The sequence below is a fragment of the Pelodiscus sinensis genome, chromosome 2 (genome assembly GCF_052426305.1).
Source record: "Pelodiscus sinensis isolate ZL-2025 chromosome 2, ASM5242630v1, whole genome shotgun sequence".
Classification (NCBI taxonomy): domain Eukaryota; kingdom Metazoa; phylum Chordata; order Testudines; family Trionychidae; genus Pelodiscus; species Pelodiscus sinensis.
In genome coordinates, this window is record NC_143053.1 from 42311563 (window position 1) to 42332213 (window position 20651).

At 47.0% G+C, this 20651-nt stretch overlaps 1 protein-coding gene across 6 annotated transcripts in view; it reads left to right on the forward strand.

Annotated features, from left to right (window-relative positions):
* VIRMA (vir like m6A methyltransferase associated) overlaps window positions 1–20651 on the forward strand; it is a 63488-nt gene that overhangs the window by 9374 nt on the left and 33463 nt on the right. For 2 of the 6 annotated variants that reach the window (XM_075920372.2, XM_075920373.2), the window contains exons 1-7: window positions 6193–6350; window positions 9812–9927; window positions 10137–10223; window positions 11722–11770; window positions 14114–14282; window positions 15352–15474; window positions 16017–16307. In XM_075920372.2, coding sequence (XP_075776487.2) covers window positions 6231–6350; window positions 9812–9927; window positions 10137–10223; window positions 11722–11770; window positions 14114–14282; window positions 15352–15474; window positions 16017–16307 — 955 coding nt within the window. In that variant the 5' untranslated portion in view covers window positions 6193–6230. Of the gene's footprint in view, window positions 1–6192; window positions 6351–9811; window positions 9928–10136; window positions 10224–10300; window positions 10600–11721; window positions 11771–14113; window positions 14283–15351; window positions 15475–16016; window positions 16308–20651 lie in introns of those variants that run through there. The other 4 variants (XM_089776204.1, XM_075920375.2, XM_075920374.2 and 1 more) reach the window with 4 other exon arrangements.

The window sequence follows — 20651 nt, forward strand, 5'->3', positions numbered from 1 at the left end:
TTTCATTACAACAAACATTTTTATTAAGGCAAATGTTTAAATTATATAATACATAGTTTGAAAATCAAGCATTCATACTAAAGCTTCAGAGGGGTAGCCGAGTTAATCTCTAACAGGAAAAACTTACACAACAAATAATCTAGTAGCACCTTAAAGATGAACAAAACATGTAGACAGTATCATGAGCTTTCGTGGGCACAACCCACTTCTTCAGATGACTGGAGTGTTGGAAGTCCAGCACTCCGGTCATCTGAAGAAGTGGATTGTGCCCACAAAAAGCTCATGATACCATCTATATTTGTACTAAGGATGTTAAATTGTGGATAATCAGCTAATGGAGTAATCAATAGAATTTCTATTGACTACTCAATTAGTTGATAAGGGGGCGCTCACTATACCTGCTGTGTCTGCAGGCAGCCTGGCTCCTACCACATTTAAACTGCAGAGTTGCAGGGGGCGGGTAGGTCGCGGCGGTGAGGCGAGTCCCAGCTCTAAAGAAGCTCGTTGTGACAAAAAGCCAAATATAGTCTTCCTGAAAACCTATGGCTTCCATTGGACTATTCATGTAAGGATTCCCCATGTGAGTAAGGCTTGCAGGACTGACTTGCACAAGTAGTATAATGAATATTAATGAAAAGAAAAAATGTTTTTCAATAAAATTCTGGTGTCTTTACATGGCTAGAGTTGGTCCCTTTCTTGTTTAAAGACCTGCCAACATTAATGATGAAAGTATCGTAGGATTGCAGTATAAAAACTAGCTTCTATTCTCCTTGAATTCACAATCTTTGTAAGTACACTTTCTAAGCCAGCAGTTCCCAACCTTTTCCAGATGGGGACCCATTTTGACAATTCAGGAAGACTTGGTGACCCAGGGCAATTAAAAAAAAATGTGTGGCTCCTTAAGAGCCACCTGGGAAGACACCTCCTGACCCTTTTGAAATGTAATGGGGACCCATATTTGGGTCCTGACCCATAGGTTGGGAAACCCTGCTCTAAGCAGATGCAACTGATGAGGAGGGCTGGGCAAGGGCCAGGACAACCCCCATAGCTGTTTCTCCCCTCTCCTGCTCTGCCCTGGCCCTGCCTCATTCCCGCACATACCGGCAGCAGCGGGGAAAGTGTAGCAAGGTGGCCCTAGCTCTCTTTGCTCCCCATCTGCCTCGCTCTGCTTCTGCCCACACATTTTGAGGGATTGTGACCACTTTACCCCCTCCCCCATCTCACCCCTGTCTCAAAGCCATTATCTAAAGCATTGATGAAGATTTTGAACAGAAATGTATCTAGAACTGATACCTGCAGGACACCACTCATTATGCCCTTCCAGCATGACTGTAAACTACTGAGAATTACACCCTGGGCACAATTTCCCAACCAGTTTTGCACCCATCTTATTGTAAAGCTTTGCTAAAGCTAAGATACACCATGTCACCCACTCCCCTCCCCCATCCACAAGGCTTGTTACCTTGTCAAAGCTATCAGGTTATCGCTTATTTATTTGCTCTATGATCTTTCCAGGTACACAGATGAATGTCCTTATTTCCCTTATTATAGTTTGGCATGCAGTTGCCCCTTTCCAGTCTTCTGGAACCTCTGTCATCTTCCATGACTTTTCAAAACTCCTAGCTAATGGCTCAGAAACCTCCTTGGTTATTTCACTTCACTTCACTTCACTTGCATTACAGACCATGGGGCAGGGGAGACTGCAACGGCCAGAGGCGGGGAACCTTTTTTGGGATGGGGGCTGCTGACCCACAGAAAAATCAGTCGGGGGCCACACACAAATGAGGAAAAAAAGAAAACAAAAAAAATTCCTCATTGATGTGGCCCCTGACTGAGGAGACTACACACCCCAAATTCCCCTGGCACACCAGAGCCTAGGGAGGGCAGGCTAGTATATTTCCTATGATCCAGCCCTGTGGTAGAGTGTTAGTGGGCTGAAGTGCCAGCAAGGGCTCCCCAATGCTGGGGGGGAGCCCTGAGCCTTGGGGGCCAGATCCAGGAAAGCTGGGGGGCCCAGGCGGCCCCTAGGCCTGAGGTTTCCCACCCCTAGCTAAGGGCTTCCCCCCATGTCCAGATTAACTCTTCTGGGGCCCAGGGTTGCTAGTAGATTTTGTGGTACCATAGGCTCTGAGGTGTGGTCAAAAATAAGGGGTTCAGTGTGCTGTAGGTGGCTGCTGGGGTGTGGGGTTGAGGCAGTATGTTAGGGTGCTGGAGCGGGCTTGTGGTGGTACAGATTCAGAGTCTGGGAGTGTGTGGGTCTATGGGGTCTGGGCAGATGGGACAGGGGGCTGATTACCTGGGGCATCTCCTGGAGGTGTGCAAATGGCTATATATTAGGGATGTAAAAAAACGGCTAAAATGTAAGCATGTAATTGTTAAAAATGCTACTGATTATAGCTTTATGCTGCAGAGTCCGCAGTGTGTCCAGCTACCTGGGGATAGGGTCGGGGGCTGCAAGCCAGTGCACACCAACTCCTAGCTATTGGCCCTGCTCTTGATGCTGGATGTGCAGTAGGCTCTGCAGTATAAGCTTTACACTACAGATCTCATAGCACAGGGTGACAGCCATCTTCCCAGAAGCAGGGCTGGCAGCCAGGAAAAAACATGTAACTGTAATGGAAGCCAATAAGCTGATGTTTATTAGTTAACAGTTGAAACATCCCTATTCTACATGGCTCTAACAAAAAACAGGACTATGTAGCACTTCAAAGACTAACAAAATGGTTTATTAGGTGATGAGCTTTCATGGCCCAGACCCACTTCCTCAGTGGGTCTGGCCCACGAAAGCTCATCACCTAATAAACCATATTGTTAGTCTTTAAAGTGCTACATAGTCCTGTTTTTTGTTTCAGCTACACCAGACTAACACGGCTACATTTCTATCACTACATGGCTCTGCATTTGTAGGCAACCACTCCCACTAGCTGCGAGTACTTGCCAGTGGGAGCAACTGGGGTGTAGCCTGTGAGCAGGTTCTCCTTTTCTGCCTTAGAGGGACCTCATAATACAATTAGTCAGCTTCAGTATTTTGGATACCAATAGAGGACTTTTTCCTAGAATTGGCCTGATAATCTGTGTGGGGGGAGGGGGGGGAGGGATTATTAGCATCTGGAGCAGGGATTTCCCATCAGGCAGTGCTTCCCTGCTTTCTGTGTCCCAGAGTTCAGTGCAGTTCTTGTTGGACTTTCTGTTCTCCATTCTGTACCAAGGGTCAGCAACCTTTCCGAAGAAGTGTGCCAAGATTTAACCTTCCTGCCTTGGCCTGTGCAGCTCTCTCAGGAGGGGCTCTCTCCGCCATGTGCCCCACTTGATCTCCTGCCCTGGGCTCTGCTCCAGCTTTTCCTAAGGGAAGGGGAGGAACAGCATGCACACACTTCCCTGGAAGCCAGATGGGTGTGATGCCTCGGGGCTTCCCCCACCCTTGCAGGAAGCCGGTGCTGGCTCCAATCTTATGTGAGGTGTGATGCTGGATCACCAACATGGGCTGCCTCGCCCATTTCCCTGAACCCCTCCCCCCAGGCCACCCCGGGGGGAGGGGTTCAGGGAAATGGGTGAGGCAGGGCAGGGTGGTTACCCCAGGGTTTCCAGCCCTGCTGGGGGGTGGGGTCTCATGGGGGTCCAGTTCATGACACCCTTGCTTTCCTTCTAGGGACTCAGGATCCCAGGGGCCAACACGGCTTTGGGGCAGGGGCACCCCCCCACGCGTTTTCCTCTCCCCTCAGCCACCACCACCCAGCCCTGGAGCTGCAGCCTGGGCAGCATTCCCCCGCTAGTGCAGTGGTTCTCAAACTTTTTGGTCTGGACCACCTTGCTCAATGCAAACCTTTCAGTGAACCACCGTTAATTACATAATTATGCATAAGCCATTTTGCTAGTGCTGCAGCTAGGGAGAATGGTTTAATTTAAATTATTAAACAGATTAAGCATTTTAACTTTCTCATGTTAGTTTATCAAACTTCATTTTAAATTAAAGTAAAATATTAATTTATGTCCCAACACAAGATTTCAATGTTTTCTTTGTCAGGGGTGAGGAACTATCAGTTGGGGACCACACAAGTGAGAAGCAAAAAACTACTCCAAAACCCCCCAACCCTCTGAGCCTGACTCCATCACACCCCAGTCTCCAATTTGCCCATTATCTCCTCATCCCTGTCCCTGGCCTCCATGGGTGGGGAAGGCAGGTCTTGGCTCTGTTTGGGGTCCCTATGCTGCCCAATGCAAGTGGGCAGGGAGCCAGGGTAGCTCTCAGGGGTACCTGGGGGTACTGAGGAGCAGGTTCCCCCACCCCATTGCTTCCCCTTCCCCCAGCTTCTCTGCATGCCGGCGAGACTGGGGCAGGCGGAACAGCAGCAACTTGCATGCAGGGATGGGGCCTCAATCCCACGAGTGCGTGTGTGTGTTCCAGCTCTGTGTAGGGTCTCTGATGTAGGATCTCTGATGTCTGCTGGAGGCAGGTGGGGAGCTGGGGTGCCTCTTAGAGATACAAGGGGTGGACGCAAGTCAGGGCTTTCTTCACCTCCCTCCTCCCATGCACCTGGAAGCTAGAGCTGGTGCTCCAAGACTCACAACTGCATGGACTCCAATGAGAGAGGGTTGCGCTCCTGCTGTGGTCTCCACATACCGCTAAAAATCAGCTTGCATGCCACTTACAGCACACATTCTGTAGGTTGCAGATCCCTGCTGTATACTAATGGGCTATGTCTTGACTGGCATGATTTTCCGCAAATGCTTTTAACGGAAACGTTTTCCGTTAAAAGCATTTGCGGAAAAGAGCATCTAGATTGGCACGGACGCTTTTCCACAAAAGCACTTTTTGCGATAAAGCGTCTGTGGCCAATCTAGATGCGCTTTTGAGCAAAAAAGCCCTGATTGCCATTTTCACGATCAGGGCTTTTTTGCGCAAAACAAATCTCAGCTGTCTACACTGGCCCTTTTGCGCTAAACTTTTGTGCAAAAGGGACTTTTGCCCAAACGGGAGCAGCACAGTATTTCTGCAGAAAGCACTGATTTCTTACAGTAGGAAGTCAGTGCTTTTGTGGAAATTCAAGCGGCCAGTGTAGGCAGCTGGCAAGTTTTTCCGGAAAAGCTGCTGATTTTCTGGAAAAACTGGCCAGTCTAGACACAGCCATGGAGTGGTGTGAATGAGCCTAGGGGAGCTTTCAGAGGAGTTAGGTGTGTCTCCCCCCTCCCCTGTCTTCTGATTGACTTTGGTTCAAGCAGAGACTTGGGGGGGGGGGGAGAGAGCTTTCATTAGTCTGAATGACTCATTCATCAAGAACCTAGTTCTATAATAAAAATGAAAGGTAGCAAGTGCTATAAGAATCACAAAGAATTGCTAAAAGCAGTAACTACTGTTTACTTAAATATACTACTTGAACATTAGCTATTAAAATAAAAACAAATAGTACAGTGATGGGCATTGCACAGGGTAATAAGTAATAGAAATAATATTTGGAAAGGAGCAAAACTATAATTCAAGGGGTCTGGTAGCACTTTATAAACTAACAAAATATGTTGATGGTATCATGAGCTTTTGTGGGCATAGCCCACTACGTGTTTTGTTAGTCTATAAAGTGCTACCAGGCCATTTTTTTCCTGTAACAAACTAACTCAGCAACCCCCTGAAGCTCTATAATTCAAGTGGGTTACAAGGATGGGAGTACAAGTTCAGTGAACCCTGACAGCAGATCAGACAAATCTGTGAAATGGTATGAAACTTCATGTCCTCTCTTTAGCCCCCTCTAAAATGTAGTCAGTCAGCAGAAACTTCTACATCGTGTGGGCAGGGGAAGGGCAGTGGCTTCCGCAGAGCTATTGAGCATGCTCCGTAACTCTCACTTTCTGGCTCAGTAGCTATTCTGAGGGGGAACCACCGGCCCTACCCCCCCCCCTCCCCTACCCCCCCCTCCCCGCGCTGTGTCCGCACAGGTGCAGAAACGAGCTGTGCGGCGATCCTGCAGCAGCCCGCCCTTTACAGGGCGCCACTGGCCCCGGCTCGGGACTGCGCTTCCCGGCTGACACTTTTCCGGGGCTCCGGCCCGCACCGGCCTTGGCCCCCTGCTCGTGTGAGACACTGCACCGAGCCCCCCCAGGGTCAGCCGCGGCTCCAGCGCCAGCGTTCCTTCCGCACCACCTAGCCTGCAGCTCCTCCGCCCAGCAGTCGTGTGCGCATGCGCTCGCGCCCCGCCGCTGAGCCTGGGGAGAGAGACTGGAGGGCGCCGGCGCCGCGAATGACCCTGGAAGCGCTTGCGCTCACCCGGAAATGCTTCCGCAGCTGCGGAGCAGAGATGGCGGCGGACACGGCAACGGAGCTGTTGTTTTTAGACACTTTCAAGCACCAGAGCGCGGAGGTACCGGTGGGGGCCCGCCGAGCCACCCCTGTCCCCAGAGAACGAGAGCGGGAGGCGGAGAGTCTTGCCCCTGGGCTGGCCCGCTGCGGGACCGCGAGCGCGGGGAGCCAGGCTGGGTGGAGCGGGCTGGGCTCTGGCAGCGGCGGGGGGAGCAGACGGGGGCGAGCCTGGGCGGGGGCTGTGGAGGTGCAAGGACAGGCAGGTTGATGCTGCCTGCTCCAGAGCCGGCAAAGGGCCAGGACGTGGAGAGTCCGTAGGAGGAAGCGCAGTGACACGGGGAGAGCGACGACAGCGCGTGAGGGGGCGAGCGGACCCTGTCTCAGGATTGGACCACCATGACATCAGCATGCAAGGGAGACTCCCCCGTATCGCGCTGGGAAGCCCTGGCGTGGCCAGACGCTTGACGAACGCTTCTGTGGCTTCTTGTGCATGTGATGATGGCAACGTAGAAATGCGGCGATTAACAGGCGGGTGTTAATGAGGAGCCCGCAGAGTAAGAGAATAGGAATTGCGGCGAGGAGTCCTGTGGCACCTTGTAGACTAACTGAAGTGTAGGAGCATAAGCTTTCGTGGGCAAAGACCCACTTCGTCAGATGCATGACGAATAGGAATTGATACGGAAGAAAGTTGGCAGGTCAAGTGTAGGAGAAGGGGGAAAATGGGAGCGGAATTAAAAACGAGATTTTTAAGGTTGTTTGAGGAAAGATTAGAGGACAAGTCAGGAACAAGAGTGCTTTTCTGGAGCCTGTGGTGCTTCTCTGCCTTGCAGCAGTTAATGGGGAGATCGGGAATATTCACTTTAGCTCCTGTGTCCTGTGTGTTCCATTGCACAGTAGGTGTAAGGTTCATTGTACTAAGTTCCCAGTCTCAGAGGGTGACCTTACAGAGAGATTCTCCATGTTGTTACCATAGAAGCCCAGTGTTGAAAGAATACTTGTATTGCAGCAGAGAATTTTGTCAGTGATTGTCACCTCACATGGTGGTACTGTGTGGGAGAAAGATGTATCTTAAGTGATCATGATGTCAAGAGTGAAATTGTCAAAAATGGATTTACAGGAAGTCATTGAGAATTTAACTATCTTCAAAGAAACTAGACATTTATATTGCTGTCTCCTTGGAGTTAAAATGAAAGTGCCTAGTCTTTTTGCAGGGGAAAGAGGTAAATAGCAGCATTTTCCAAGGATCATTCTGCATTGGGACCAGTGCTGTTCAATGTATTTGTAAATGATCTGGAAAAAGGAGTAAACAGTGATGTGGTGCATTTTGCAGACAATACAAAATTATTCAGGATGGATGATTCCAAAGCAGCTAGTGAAGAGTTACAAATGAATCTTACCAAACTGTGTGACAAAGGGCAGGACAGGGTCCTGAGATGCTGTTTGCAAGAAGTTGAGAATGGGTGACACTTTGATGATTTACCTATTAATACCTTCTGAACCACCTGGCATTGGCCATTGCTGAAGGACAGGATACTAGGCTTGATGGACCTTTGATCTGATCCACTGAGGCCAGTCTTATGTTCTAGAATCATAGTGTACAGTTCTCTGAAAACATTTGCTCAACTAGGGATGTAAGCAACTAGTCGACTACCCGATAAGCAAATGCTTAGTGGGTAGTTGAGTAGGAACTCAACTAGTTGTTCCCTCTTCCCCCACTGCCTCTGTCAGAAATCAGGTGGTAGATCACTGTTCCCGCTAATATTTTTTCATGCATAAGTGGAATACATTTTGTTATGCACAGAGGCATGTATGGATGTGCACCACCAATAGAAACACAACTTGCTGATTGTGAGTGCTCTACTAATCCACTTGGGGGGATGGCAAATCTCTCCTGAGTAGCCCTCCCGAGGGCACATCTTACAAGGAATGCTGGTATAGATTACCCCACATCTACCTGCAGCAGGTTCTTACATTTTCCTCTAAACATCTCAGACTGGCCACTGTTGAAATACTGAACTAGGTGGAGATCAGGTCTGATCCAGTGCAGCAATTCCTATGCATACAACCTCCTGCCATTTGTACATACAGCCAAATAATCAAATTTGGGGCACACAAATATCTGTCTCTGGTGCACATGCTTTTGATAATGTGTGCTTAGTTCATAGTTGTTGTTTATCATTACTGTTAGCATTATGGCAAGTGCCTAGCGGCAGTGAACATGAGGGCTAGGGATGTAAAATCCTGTTTTATTAGTTAACTGGTTAAACATAATATTTAATCAGTTAACCCATTACAGGGGGATGGGGTGCCCAGAAACAGCACTGTAGAAACACACAACAAAAACTCTTGTTCTTGTTCCTTAGCTTCTAAACATTTTAGAACATGGAAACACACATTTTTTAGAACACTGAATACATTTGTGGCATATGTAAATGGTGATTATAACATAGCAAAATCCTTAATCTTCACCAGGGGAGACTTTAATGTCAGACTTTAGAACTAATCCCAAAGAGGTAGTCTTCCTTAGGAACACAAGAATGGTCATACTGGGTTACGCTAGAGGTCCATCTAGCTTAGTATTGTCTTCCAGCAATGGCCAGTGCCAGTGCTTAAGAGGGAATGAACAGAACAGATAATCTTCAAGTGATCCAGTTCCTATCTTTCATTCACAGCTTCTGGCAGACAGAGGTTAGGGACACCATCCCTGCCCGTCCTGTCTAATAGGCATTGGTGAACTTTTCCTCCATAAATTTATCTAGTTCTTTTTTGAATCCTGTTAACAGTTTTGGACTTCACAACATCCTCTGGTAAAGAGTTCCATAGATCCTTCTTCCTATATGAGTCAGGACAATAGAGTAGCTCTGCATATGGGAGTTTTTCTCTTGCATGTTCACCTATTGAGTGCCATATATTGAATTATAGCTGGAGCACTTGTGGTGATTATATTTAAGATTGGGAGGCAGCAGTGCGGAAGGGAGCGCAGGAGGAGGGAGGGAGGGCAGGCGGCCTGTGGGAGCTGGCATGCACCAGGAGTCATCTTAAAAGCCAGCTCCCCACACATATGGTTCCTGCCTCCTCCCTACCTTTCCCTGCTGCTGCTATAGATACAGAAGGGTGGGGTTGTATGCATGTAAATGAGAAGGTTAACTGTGTACTCAGGCACATGTTAACTTCCCTATTAAATACTGTTTTTGCATAGATCTTGAAAAATTCTGTCTGGAGTCTTTCATATCTCCAACAGAGTCAGCTGACCTTAAACAACCCTCTGGTATTTAAAATTAAACTAGTTTTATTTTTCTATAATTATAAGCTTGACAGTGTTTCAAGTGGCATGCCCACTTGAATTTTGAAAGTAATTTCAGTTCCTCTGCCAATTCTTGTCTTTACAGTCATTTTCAAAATGTTTCTCCCTCAGTTGCTGTTTGAAAGATCAGATAAAAAAGGGAAATAATTCTTATTATAAAGTAAAAACAATATAGTATTTTTCAAGCTTTGCAACTTTTGTTTGCTCTTTGTTTTTAGCAGAGTACCAATATAGATGTAGTTCGTTTTCCATGTGTGGTTTACATAAATGAAGTACGTGTCATTCCTCCAGGAGTAAAAGCTCACACAAGTTTGCCTGACAATAGAGCTTATGGGTAAGTCCAAAAATGTTCAGATGCATTTCCTTTTATATTGTTTGGGACTTGTGAATCACAGGAAAAACTGCAATATATGCATCCACTGAATATGCTATATATATATAAATAATGTGTTCCTTTAGGTTTTAAACAATAATATTAGGGATTTCAGGTTTTGGTTAAGCATTGCCTGACATAATTAATTTTTATTTTTGCTCCATCAACAGAGAGACATCCCCACATACATTTCAGTTGGACCTGTTTTTCAACAATGTCAGCAAGCCAAGTGCCCCTGTTTTTGACAGACTAGGAAGGTAAGAATTTGGGAATGCGTGTACTTTATACATTCATGAGTATTTGCATAGCACTGACTGAACGTTTTTCTGTACAGGTTGTAACTCCCTGATCCGGCAACCTCAGGACTGGTTCCGTCTCTCCCAGTGTTCCCCCTTCTGGCAAGAGCCCCAGCCATTACCCCCAGCACAATTGATGGGATCTGCTGCCCCTGATGGGGTTCGTCCCACTCTGGCCAGCAGGGCTTCCTGCCCCTGGCCAGACTCCTCTCTGGACAGCCGTCCAGCTCTGACTGATGGAGCTCTGCACCCTGGCCGGCGTTCTCTCTGGCTGCAGCAGGGCTCTGCATCCCCAGCTGGCAGGACTCCCTGCCCCTAACTACTGGCCCCACTCCAGGTAGCAGAGCTTCTCTCTGTAACGGCCTCGCTCTGGCCATATCAATGTTCCATCTCCCTTGGCCAGCAGGGCTTTTCTCCTGGCTGGCCTCACTCCGGTCCAGCAGGACTTCATGCCTCCAGCTGCTCGAGTTCCCTTCCCCCCAACTGCTGGTGTGCTGGCCGGGCTCCTTGCCCCCAGGCAATGGCCCCATGGGCTGCCAGTCGCGGGCAACCTCTGCCTGAGGCTCTGATCCTTGCAACATTCGTGGTCCTGCTGGACCATGGATGTTGCCGGGTTAGAGAGTCCCGAACTATAGAGATTCAACGTGTAGAAGAATGTGCTATATTTCCGGGTGTGTAGAAATGAGAAGTACAGCACAGTATTATTACATCTCTGAGGGAGTTTCTTATTTTTTATAACAAAGGTTCAGAGTCTGATAGTGTAAGCGTTACTGGCAGTAATACTTAATTGAGTAGCCCTGTTCTGTCTAATGGAGCTACTCAAGCTAATAAGTATTTATGGTCAGTAATAAATGTTTTTAAGTTTGGACCCTTACATGTAAACACTGTTAATAACAACAGGAGTTCCCAATTTTATGTTTGCAAGCATGCTTCTATTCCCTCCACTACGACCCCACCCTGTTTGTGGACATGCTTAAGATTTCTGTGAGGGGAGCTGGCTCCGTGAAATTTTAGAATTTACAATTTTAGAATGTATCTGTTCCTTAAAATCTGAATGTAGAGGATACATGTGCATCCGGGCTTGCTCATCTGTGCTTCCATATTTGCCTCTCTTTGCTCTTTCCCTGTCTTGGACCGTAGATGGTTCCCCCCCCCCACCACCCCGTCCCCTTCATTAAGAGATGTATGGTTACATGGTGTGAGTAGAAGTTCCCAACTGGGTTTTTTTTTTAGCTGACCATTTCCCTTTAATGTTAGTGTATATTGAAAGTACTTTGGGGCTTTTTTTATAAGAATAGGTATTGTTTAGTGTTTTGATACTGGCTTGAAAGCTTGTTCTTCCTTTTAATTGATGTGAAAATAAAGTGTTATTAAAGGGTACTATACGGAATTGTCCATATTTTGTATGTAAAGGACTTTTATTAAACATTGAAAAATAAGTTTTTGTTTTGTTTAACAGCCTTGAATATGATGAGAACTCTTCAATTATCTTTAGACCCAATGCAAAGGTAATTGTTATAATTATTATGCTATGATTTCAATGTTTTTCTTTTTCCTGTGTGGCAATTATTTGAGTACTGTGGTGCTGCTATTTAGTATGCTTAGCAACGTGCAAAGCAGTTGTAGAAGACAACCTTACTCTGGAGAGCTCAGAGTCTAAACAGGTCCATACAGTCCAAATGTATAATACACTAGGTCCATGATTTAAAAAAAAAAAAAAAAAAACCTAAAGTTATGTTCCAAATAAATGGATTTTCAATAGTGTTGGTCAATCAGCATCTAAATTCCCTGTAATTTGCTCAGCTTTTTTCTGAGCCTCGCACAGAGGTTCAAAGCTCCCACATAGGCAGGGAGCTCAGCTGACTGGTGGGGGCAGGGTATCTAGCTAAGCAGCAGCTAAATGGAGCTAGCTGTGTTGTTGAACTGAAGAGCTCCCAGAGCAGATAAGCAGGCTAGATAAAGAGGGCATATGTGGCTGGGAAGAGTGAGTGAGTAATTAATTGGCTTGGGGGAGATATCAAAGGGGAGGGGAGTTTGGAGAATTCTGTCCGACAGAGGCGAGAGAGACAGAGGCAGAAACCCAGCAGTCTCTTCAACCTTCCTGGTCTGGGAAGTGGGAGGTAAGGGGCTGACTGCATAGGGTAGATACGGGAAAGAGGGATTGGGTGGGTGCTTGCATTGGGGTGAGGTGGAGGGAGGAAGGAGTTTGTGCTGTATCCTGGTGTGTGGGGGAGGTGTGGATAATTAGTTGGTGCTATGTCCTGTCCTGACTTCCAGTTAGACTGCTAGTGCCTGCTAGTTTGAGAAGCAGGATTTTATCTCACCCCCTACTTGGGCTTGGGGGAGCAGATTGCACAGAGCTAGGTGGGGGAAAGGGTGTGGGTGGATGCTGGCATCTGTGCAGTGAGATGGAGGCAGTGGGCAGCTTGTTTGGGGTGTCCTGACTCACTTGCTGCAGTACTCTTTGTCTGGCTGGGTTGGAGGGAGCGGTGTGCCAGTAGGACATTTGCATGATTACATTTCAAACAAAGTTTACGTAAGTGTTGATGGCTTAAGATAAGAAAGAAAAATTCTTTTAACAGATATTTTGGGAGTGTTGCAGATATCTAAAACTCTGATATTAATGACTTTTTAAAATCCTTTGTTACTAATTAATAAGTGGTATATTGTATTGCATTAAGGCTAGATCTCTGCTATGTGGTAGAGTTCTGGCTCTTATGAGTCAGAGTAGCAAGTACTAGGTGTGATGCTAGTTTTATAGGATGAAACCTTATTTGCAAGCTCTTTGAAACATGCATCTGTCTACAAACCCTGAAGCTATGTGTAAATTTGTGTAAGCCTTAGCGAATGCCTTTTACTCTCCTTTCAGTGTCAGTAAATATTGTATTAGTCATGCTCTCCTTGCAAATAAGATTTCTAGTTGACTCATAGATTTGTTTAGCATCTGAAAGCTGAGCTATGTGTGGATTATATGCATTTTGGTGTGTTTACTAGCTTGAGTTGTTAGAAAGGATGATGATACATGTACTCCCAGGGTAATATTAATATTAAATATTGTAAGCATTGCTTCTTGTTTACTATCCCTTGTTTTAATATATTTCTTGCACACATATGGACTGTCTAATGACATTTTTTTGCTTGTTTGCATTGGTGGTGCACATCCACATGCTACTTCAATATTGGTGTTGTGTATATAAGAAATTTCAACCTGCCCAAAAGAAAATTCACCTGCCCAAGGATAGAAAATGTTAGAGGGAACACTGCTCAGCAGCTCCTGTTAAGCTTACTAATACTAATGAAAATGAAGTGGAGAATTGCAGCCTTCTTGGTGGATGGTTCAGCTCAGAATTTGGCCTCATTGGTGAACTAAATGGGGTTTGAGATCAGGGTTGCTCCATGTTGACAGAGCCAAGCCACTTCATGTCCGGTCTCAGTCTGAATGTTCGGAAAATACTAAAGTCAGACATCACAAACATACAAATATGTGAAGAATAAAGAGAGTTTAACCTTTTACATTTCAGAAAGTTTAACATCAAGGCATATCAGTAATACTGTAATTTGTTAGAGAAATAAGGTGGGTGAGGTTACATCTTTTATTGAACCAACTTCTTTGGGTGGGAAAGACAAGCTTTTGAGCTACATAAAGCTCATCTTTAGTCATTTAATAATGTGTTGATTGTTATAAAACAGAATTATTGACGGTTGTAGCCCACATCTGATCATATCTGATCGGTCTAATATCTTCTGCCTTGAGATTAGCATTTCAGTATGATCTGTCCCAGTGAAATTAAGTATAAATTCTCAGATTGACTGGGAATTTTTCAAAGGTGCGTTTTTCTTTTACAAACTAGGTCAACACGGATGGATTGGTCCTAAGAGGCTGGTACAACTGTCTGACATTAGCAATATATGGATCGGTTGATAGGGTAATAAGTCATGAAAGAGATTCTCCTCCCCCTCCTCCACCACCACCTCCTCCTCCCCAGCAACAACCAGGTTTGAAAAGAAACCCCAAACACGGTAAGTATGAAGTAAAAGAGCAAAAGTTTTCTTTCATTAAAATTAATTATCCCAGGGGCAAAAGGGTAATCTTCATATTCTGAGATCCATTGGACTTAATTATCCAGATGTACTTTTTTGAGTCTTTCCTTGTTATCTCCTGGTAGGTTTTAGGTATTTAATATGTTCTTCTCACTAAAAACATTAGAAAAATGAGAACCAGTGACTGATTTATCACAGGATCCTTGATAATAGTGGGCAGCTGAAGATGTAAATTAATTTGTTTTCCACAAGCTAAACTTTAAGCAGAAGTGTTGTTAATGAAAATCGCTGCTTCTAAAAATAAGAGTTAATGAACAAAGCAGTAGTTAAAGGACATGAAGGAAAGACTTTTACTTAGCCTTCTGTTTGTGACTCCTATGCTAAAATCATGCCAGCAGTAGAGTGGCTCTGTGCAGAAAACACAAGCGAGTTTCTATTTCTGTCTCAGTACTGGTTTCAGAATTGGGGAGAGAACTGTACTGTTCAGATGTTTAACCATTTTGGTATAGAAATGTAACTTTTGTACAGGTTGAACCTTCAAAATCTGGGAGACTCTGGTCTGGCAACATCATGGTCCGACAGGATCACAGATGTTGTTGGATTAGAGAGTCCCAGCACCTGGGAATATGAACTGGCTGGGAGCCCTGTCCAGTGGGACCAGGGAGCCCTGGCTGAGTGAGGCAGCCAGCAGCACAAGCAGGGCAAGACCCATCTCCAGGGATCCCTGGCAGTGAGTGGCAAAAGCGGGGCAGCTGGCAAGCCCCTTCCCCGGGGATTCCCGGGCAGGTGGGGGAGAAACAGGGATGTAGTGGCTGGGGAGCTCCTTCTCTGGAGGGCCCCAGTGGGCTGGAGCCTAAGTCCAAGCCCTGCAGGCTGGAGCCCAGTGGCCGTGGGGCCAGAGCGGGGTCAGTCAAAGGGAGGGGGAGCATCCTGGGAAGCTTGTGGCAGGGGACTTCCCCATATCTGACACATTCCCTCATTCAGGATGGGTCAGGTCCCAAGGTCCCCCAAACTAAGATCTTTTGTTTGTTGAAAATCAAAAATGTAGTTGATGGGGAGAAAGAAGATCAGTTTAATGGAAGTCCTCCAAGACCACAACCCAGGGGACCAAGGACTCCTCCAGGCCCTCCACCTCCTGATGATGATGAAGATGAGCCCATGCCTGTGACAGGTATATCTAATGTAGATTCTTACTCTTTTTCTGTCTGTTTACTGCACAGCTGTACATAATGAGAGGAAAAAGATCTACCGTGCTACCTAGTAGTAGGCGAGCTTTCTGCTGTCATTAATACTGACAGAGTCATCTTTAGGACAAGCATTGCAGGTGTAGGACTGGTAGGAGAATCCCTTGTTCTGCTGTTATATTTTCAATAACTATATTCAGTGTAAAAGTGAGTAACTTTTGAAACTTTAAATATAGAAAAGAAAATCATAGTGACTGATTCTGCACTCCATATCCTATGCAAAATTCCCATGGACTGCAGTGACTTTTTTTCCTTACAAGGACTACAGAATCAAGTAGTCTTTACTATTAGAAATACATAACACTGTTTACGTAAATACAATTCTAATAAGGCAAATAATTGTAGTGACTGTGTAAAAGCATTTGAATGCTTTTTAAAAAAATTATTTCACTGTTCTCACCGCAAAACTTGTAAACATTGTTGACTACTGGATTTAGAAATAATAAGATTTATCCTTTACTTTTTTCAGTGGCTGGGGAAAAGGAGGAGGATGTTGATCACAGAGAGGATTACTTTGAGCCCATTTCTCCTGATCGAACATCCGTTCACCAAGAAGGCCAGTACTCTGATGAAGGGGAGGTAGAGGAGGAGCAACCAGAAGAAGGGGAGGATGAGGAGGAAGATGTGGATGTGGAGGAAGATGAGGAAGAGGAAGAGGATGATGGCCATACAGTAGAGAGTATTCCTGAGGAAGAAGATGAGGAGGAGGAAGAGGAGGAAGACGAAGAAGAGGAAGGTGAGGAGGAGGAGGAAGGTGAAGGTGAGTGTAATGCAAAAATAGAAATGAGTGAGCTTATAGACTTTTTTGAGGCAGTGCAGTCAAAAGATTTGAAGCAGATAACTGGGCATGAATATATCTGATTCTTTTCCTAGCTCTACCAATGTTTTGTGTGACTTGGGGGCAAGTCACATATCTTGTCTTTTTCTCAATTTGTACAGAACTAAATGCAAATTATTATTGATTAATAAATATCAGATTATTCTGTCTCAGTGAATTTGAAGATGTATATGTGCTGTACCAGCACCATATTATACTTTGGATTTTACCCCTCTATAGAAAAACGTTTTTTTCCTGTGGGACAAGAGAGTGACATCATCATGTTACTCTGCGTCCCACAGACTCCACCCTCCCTTGGCCTCCCTGCCCCAAACACTGTTCGGAGACCAGCAAAGCTGCCTGGCCGCCCGGCCTGGGCAGATTCTGCCTCCCGAAAGACTGACCAGAGCTGAGCAGGCAGGACCCTTTAAAAACGGAATCTGCCCAGGCTGGGCTGCCAGGGAGTTTTGCCTTCCCCGAACAGTGTCTAGGGTAGGGAGCAATTCCATCCAGGGCCTGGGCACCATTCCAGATCAGCCTGCGGCAGGGAATGGGGCTGTGGAGGTGCTGCTGCCATTGCTCGCATGCAAGACCCCAGGTAGAAGCTCCGGGGCAGCTGGCCCTGGGAACGTTGGGGGCCTTCCTGGCAATCAGGGGGCCTGAAGCACCATGTGATAGCAGGCCCACAGGGAAAGTGCTGTGGGGCCCGTGGCCGAGGGGAGGTGCTGGCTGTGCACCGGCACAGGCCTGGTGGCCCCCAGCTCGGGGGAAGCAACCACTGTACCATGTCCCCTTCTGGAGCCTGCCAGTGGTGTGCAACTGCGTGCATGGGGTGGACTCAGCTTTGTCTTGCTGCCCTGGGACGGGGGCTGCAAGGCTGTGCTCCTGCCAGTCAGGAGCTCTCAGCCCCCTGGCTTAGGGGGCTGCTTCAGCTGGTGTGAGGCCTAGAGCATGGCCCACTCGCACTGGGAACGGAGGCAGCCTCCACGTCCCTGGCCGCCCCATCCTCTGCCATGCCCTGAGGGGCTGCATCAGCGCTGAGCTGTCCTGGTAGAAACTGCCGCTGCAGACCGGCAACCCCTGAGGCATCACAGAGGGGAGGCCCAGCAGTGTTTGGAGTGCATGTGCCTGTTTCTGCATGGTGGCACCTGGAGAGCCTCTATTGCTGTATGGCTCCCTGGCCCTCTTTCCATCCTCCATGTGTTTCCTCAGCCCCTCTCCTGTCCCCTCACAGACTCTCATCCCCTTTCTCACCCTGGCATCCAAAAGAAGCCCCCACTCTCTAACCCTCCCTCTAGCCTCTTACTCTGCCTCATTTCCATTTCCTCCGCCTTTTCCCACTTCACAGCACCCCAGCAATGCCACTTTTGCTGCTGCTTCTCTCCAGGCAGCTGCCCAGATTCTGCTGTCACAGCACCCAGAGCAACCCCCCCCCCCCGTCCAAATTCCTGCATATGGGCCTGGTGCCGTTCCTTTCCTAGTTAGGTTTCCTGTTCATGGAAGGGAGCAGGGTGTGCGTAGGGAGGGAGGAAAGGAGATAAGGGTATGTGTGGGGATGGGTGGTGCAGTAAGGGGAGATTTTGGAGGTGAGAGGGATATAGGAATGGAGGCAGGGGGATGGGCAGTGTGGGGGTGGGGAGGGGCTAGGGAGGATGGGTGGGCATAGGAATTGAAATGGGGGAATGGGGCTGTAGGAATGGAAGATGGAGGTGGGATAGGGATGGAAGGAGGAGGTGGACTGTGGGCCATGGACTATTTTATTAATGGGTGGGGCAGGAGCAGGAAGGGTGTGGGCTAGGAATGTAATAGTATAGTTGATTAACCAATAAGCAAAAACGTATAGATTAATGCTACAGACTACATGCATTTCCCTCCCCTGCGCCCAAGCAGTAAATTTTTTAGCAGTCTGGCCAGCAGCCCAGCTCACTTCTGGCTCATGCTGTGTCCAGGACCTATTGCCACTGTGGGGCTGCATTTAAAGTGTATTAGGAGCCAGGTGGGCAGGCAGCCCAGCTCAGTTCCGATTCGGGCTAGGTCTGGAAGCTCAGGCCCATCCTCCCAGACAGGCTGCTGCCACCCCACACTGCTGCCTCTTTCTCAGAGACAGAAGCACAGGGTGACAAGCAGCTGGTCTGCAGGAGGAGCTGATTTTTTTAAACTGGCTCCCCTTGTGGACTAGCTCCTGCCTGGCACCCCGCGCTGCTGCCAGCCCTGCCCCCGGGGACTAGAGAATAGTTGACTAACTGATAAGAATTCATGAGTTTACTCGACTATTGAATTAACCAATATTTAACATCCCAGTGAGGGCAGCGGGCACTGACTGGCGATTGAAGGGCATGAGTGGGTGGGATAGGTCGAGAGCGTTTGGATCCAGGGGTGTAGTAGGCAGGAGTGGAGAAACGTGAGAGAGACTTGGCGCCATGGAGAGTGTAGCTGGGCTCATTGCAAGATTAACAGGCTCTCTGGCTGCAAAAGCGGTGGGGTTGGCGAGCATAGCAAGCAAGGGGGCACAGCCCCCTAGTGAATATCCAACTTAATTAAATGAACAAGTAAGTGTCAAAAAAACTGGTATTAATGTCTAATTATTTTTTTAAAATGTACTCCTCTCTCAATAAAATCTGCCCAAATTCTGTTGCTCTTGACTGACACCACAGTAACATTTCTATACTTAATGGAGGATTGAATATTTTGCAAAGGAATTACTGAATTTTCAAGGGTATGTAAAAATACAAAAAGGGAGGTTGATATTCACCAGTGCACCAGAACCAATGTTCTCTGTCGTATTTTATGTCCACGTATGAAATTAATTTTGTATGTGCAGCAATATGGAGGTGACGTGATATGTAATGTCCATATTGGTGCACATCACAAAACTCATTGCACATATGAATGATGTATGGCAGGGGAAGGGGTGAGCCAAGGGCTTTAAAGTGTGGGAAGTTGTTCAGGGCTGGGATGATGGGGTGGGAGGTGCAAGCTCTAGGGTTGGGCCAGGGATACTGGATTTGAGGTGCAGGAGGGGCCTCAGGGCTGTGGTGCTGGGTGGGAGTGAGTACTCCAGCTAGGGGTGTGGGCTCTAGGGTGGAGCTGGGGGTGAAGGATTTGGAGGGGGTGCAGGCTGCCCTGGGGAGAGAGTAATACCCCCAACCCTCTTTCACCCTAGAAGTTCGGTGCCATGTGAGAAGTGCCTCTCCAATGCTATGGCAGCTCTGGTGGAGCCTGGAAGGGGAAGGGCACCATTCCATGGTCCTGGCATGTCCATGTGAGGCTGCATGGAGGCTGGGGAAGGGACACCTCTCTCCCCAGCTGTGGTAGATCCTTGCCTGGGCTGGGTTGGAGCCAGGGGAGGAGCACCTCTTGCCCAGCTGTGGCAATTCAGTGCTGGGACTGGCAGGCAGGCATTTCTCCCCACTGCAGCCCTGAGCCCTGGTGTGAGGTTTAATAAGCAGCTGCACAGCCACACAGTTTTGTTGTCTTAGGAAAGTGACCAATTAATTATGTCTGTCTGACCCAAAATAATGCATGCTTCCCAACCTTGAAAATTGTTCAACTGTTTCACTGCTGCCTCACTTGCCAGGTGTGTGAAGCAAGGCACCTTCCATTGCTGCTCTGTGGGCTTGCTATGGCTTGTACCAATGTGCCAGCATTGCAATGGAATGTGCGCATTTCATAGAGTACAAAGGAGTTCTCTTAGCTCACAGAGGCTGCAGCAGAGAAGAGCAGTCCAGCAGTGAACTTAAGAAGGACAAAAGACAAAAGCTTCATGGGGTTTTATTCAGACTTAAAATATAAGGGAGAGGTTTTTAGCAGATAGTCAGCTTATTGTGTCAACCTTTCATGATTAGAGATGTTTAAAAGAGTATTTATGATATATTCGGCCACTGTTACATAATGTTGTTGAGAAGTATTGATTTTTATGATTGGATATCTCACTCTAGGAAACAGTCTCAGAAGGGTATCTGTGCTATTCTGTAACTTTAAAAAATAAGTTGTCCTGTGGCATCTTCGGCTTTGTTGACACTAAGAGGTTTTTGTGGCAGAAAATATGCTAATGAGAGGCTCATTAGCATATTTTCTGCCGTTTCTTTTTGCGCAAGGGGTTTATGTGCAAAAAGAAGCAGTGTGAATGGGTTCCCCCCCCCCCCCAAAAAAACCATTTTGCCCAAGATCCTTATGACTCTCCAGGACATGCATAAGGATCTTGCGCAAAATGTGGTTTTTGCACACACAAGAAAACTCCACACTGCTTCTTTTTGCACAAAAACCCTTGCACAAAAAGAAACGGCA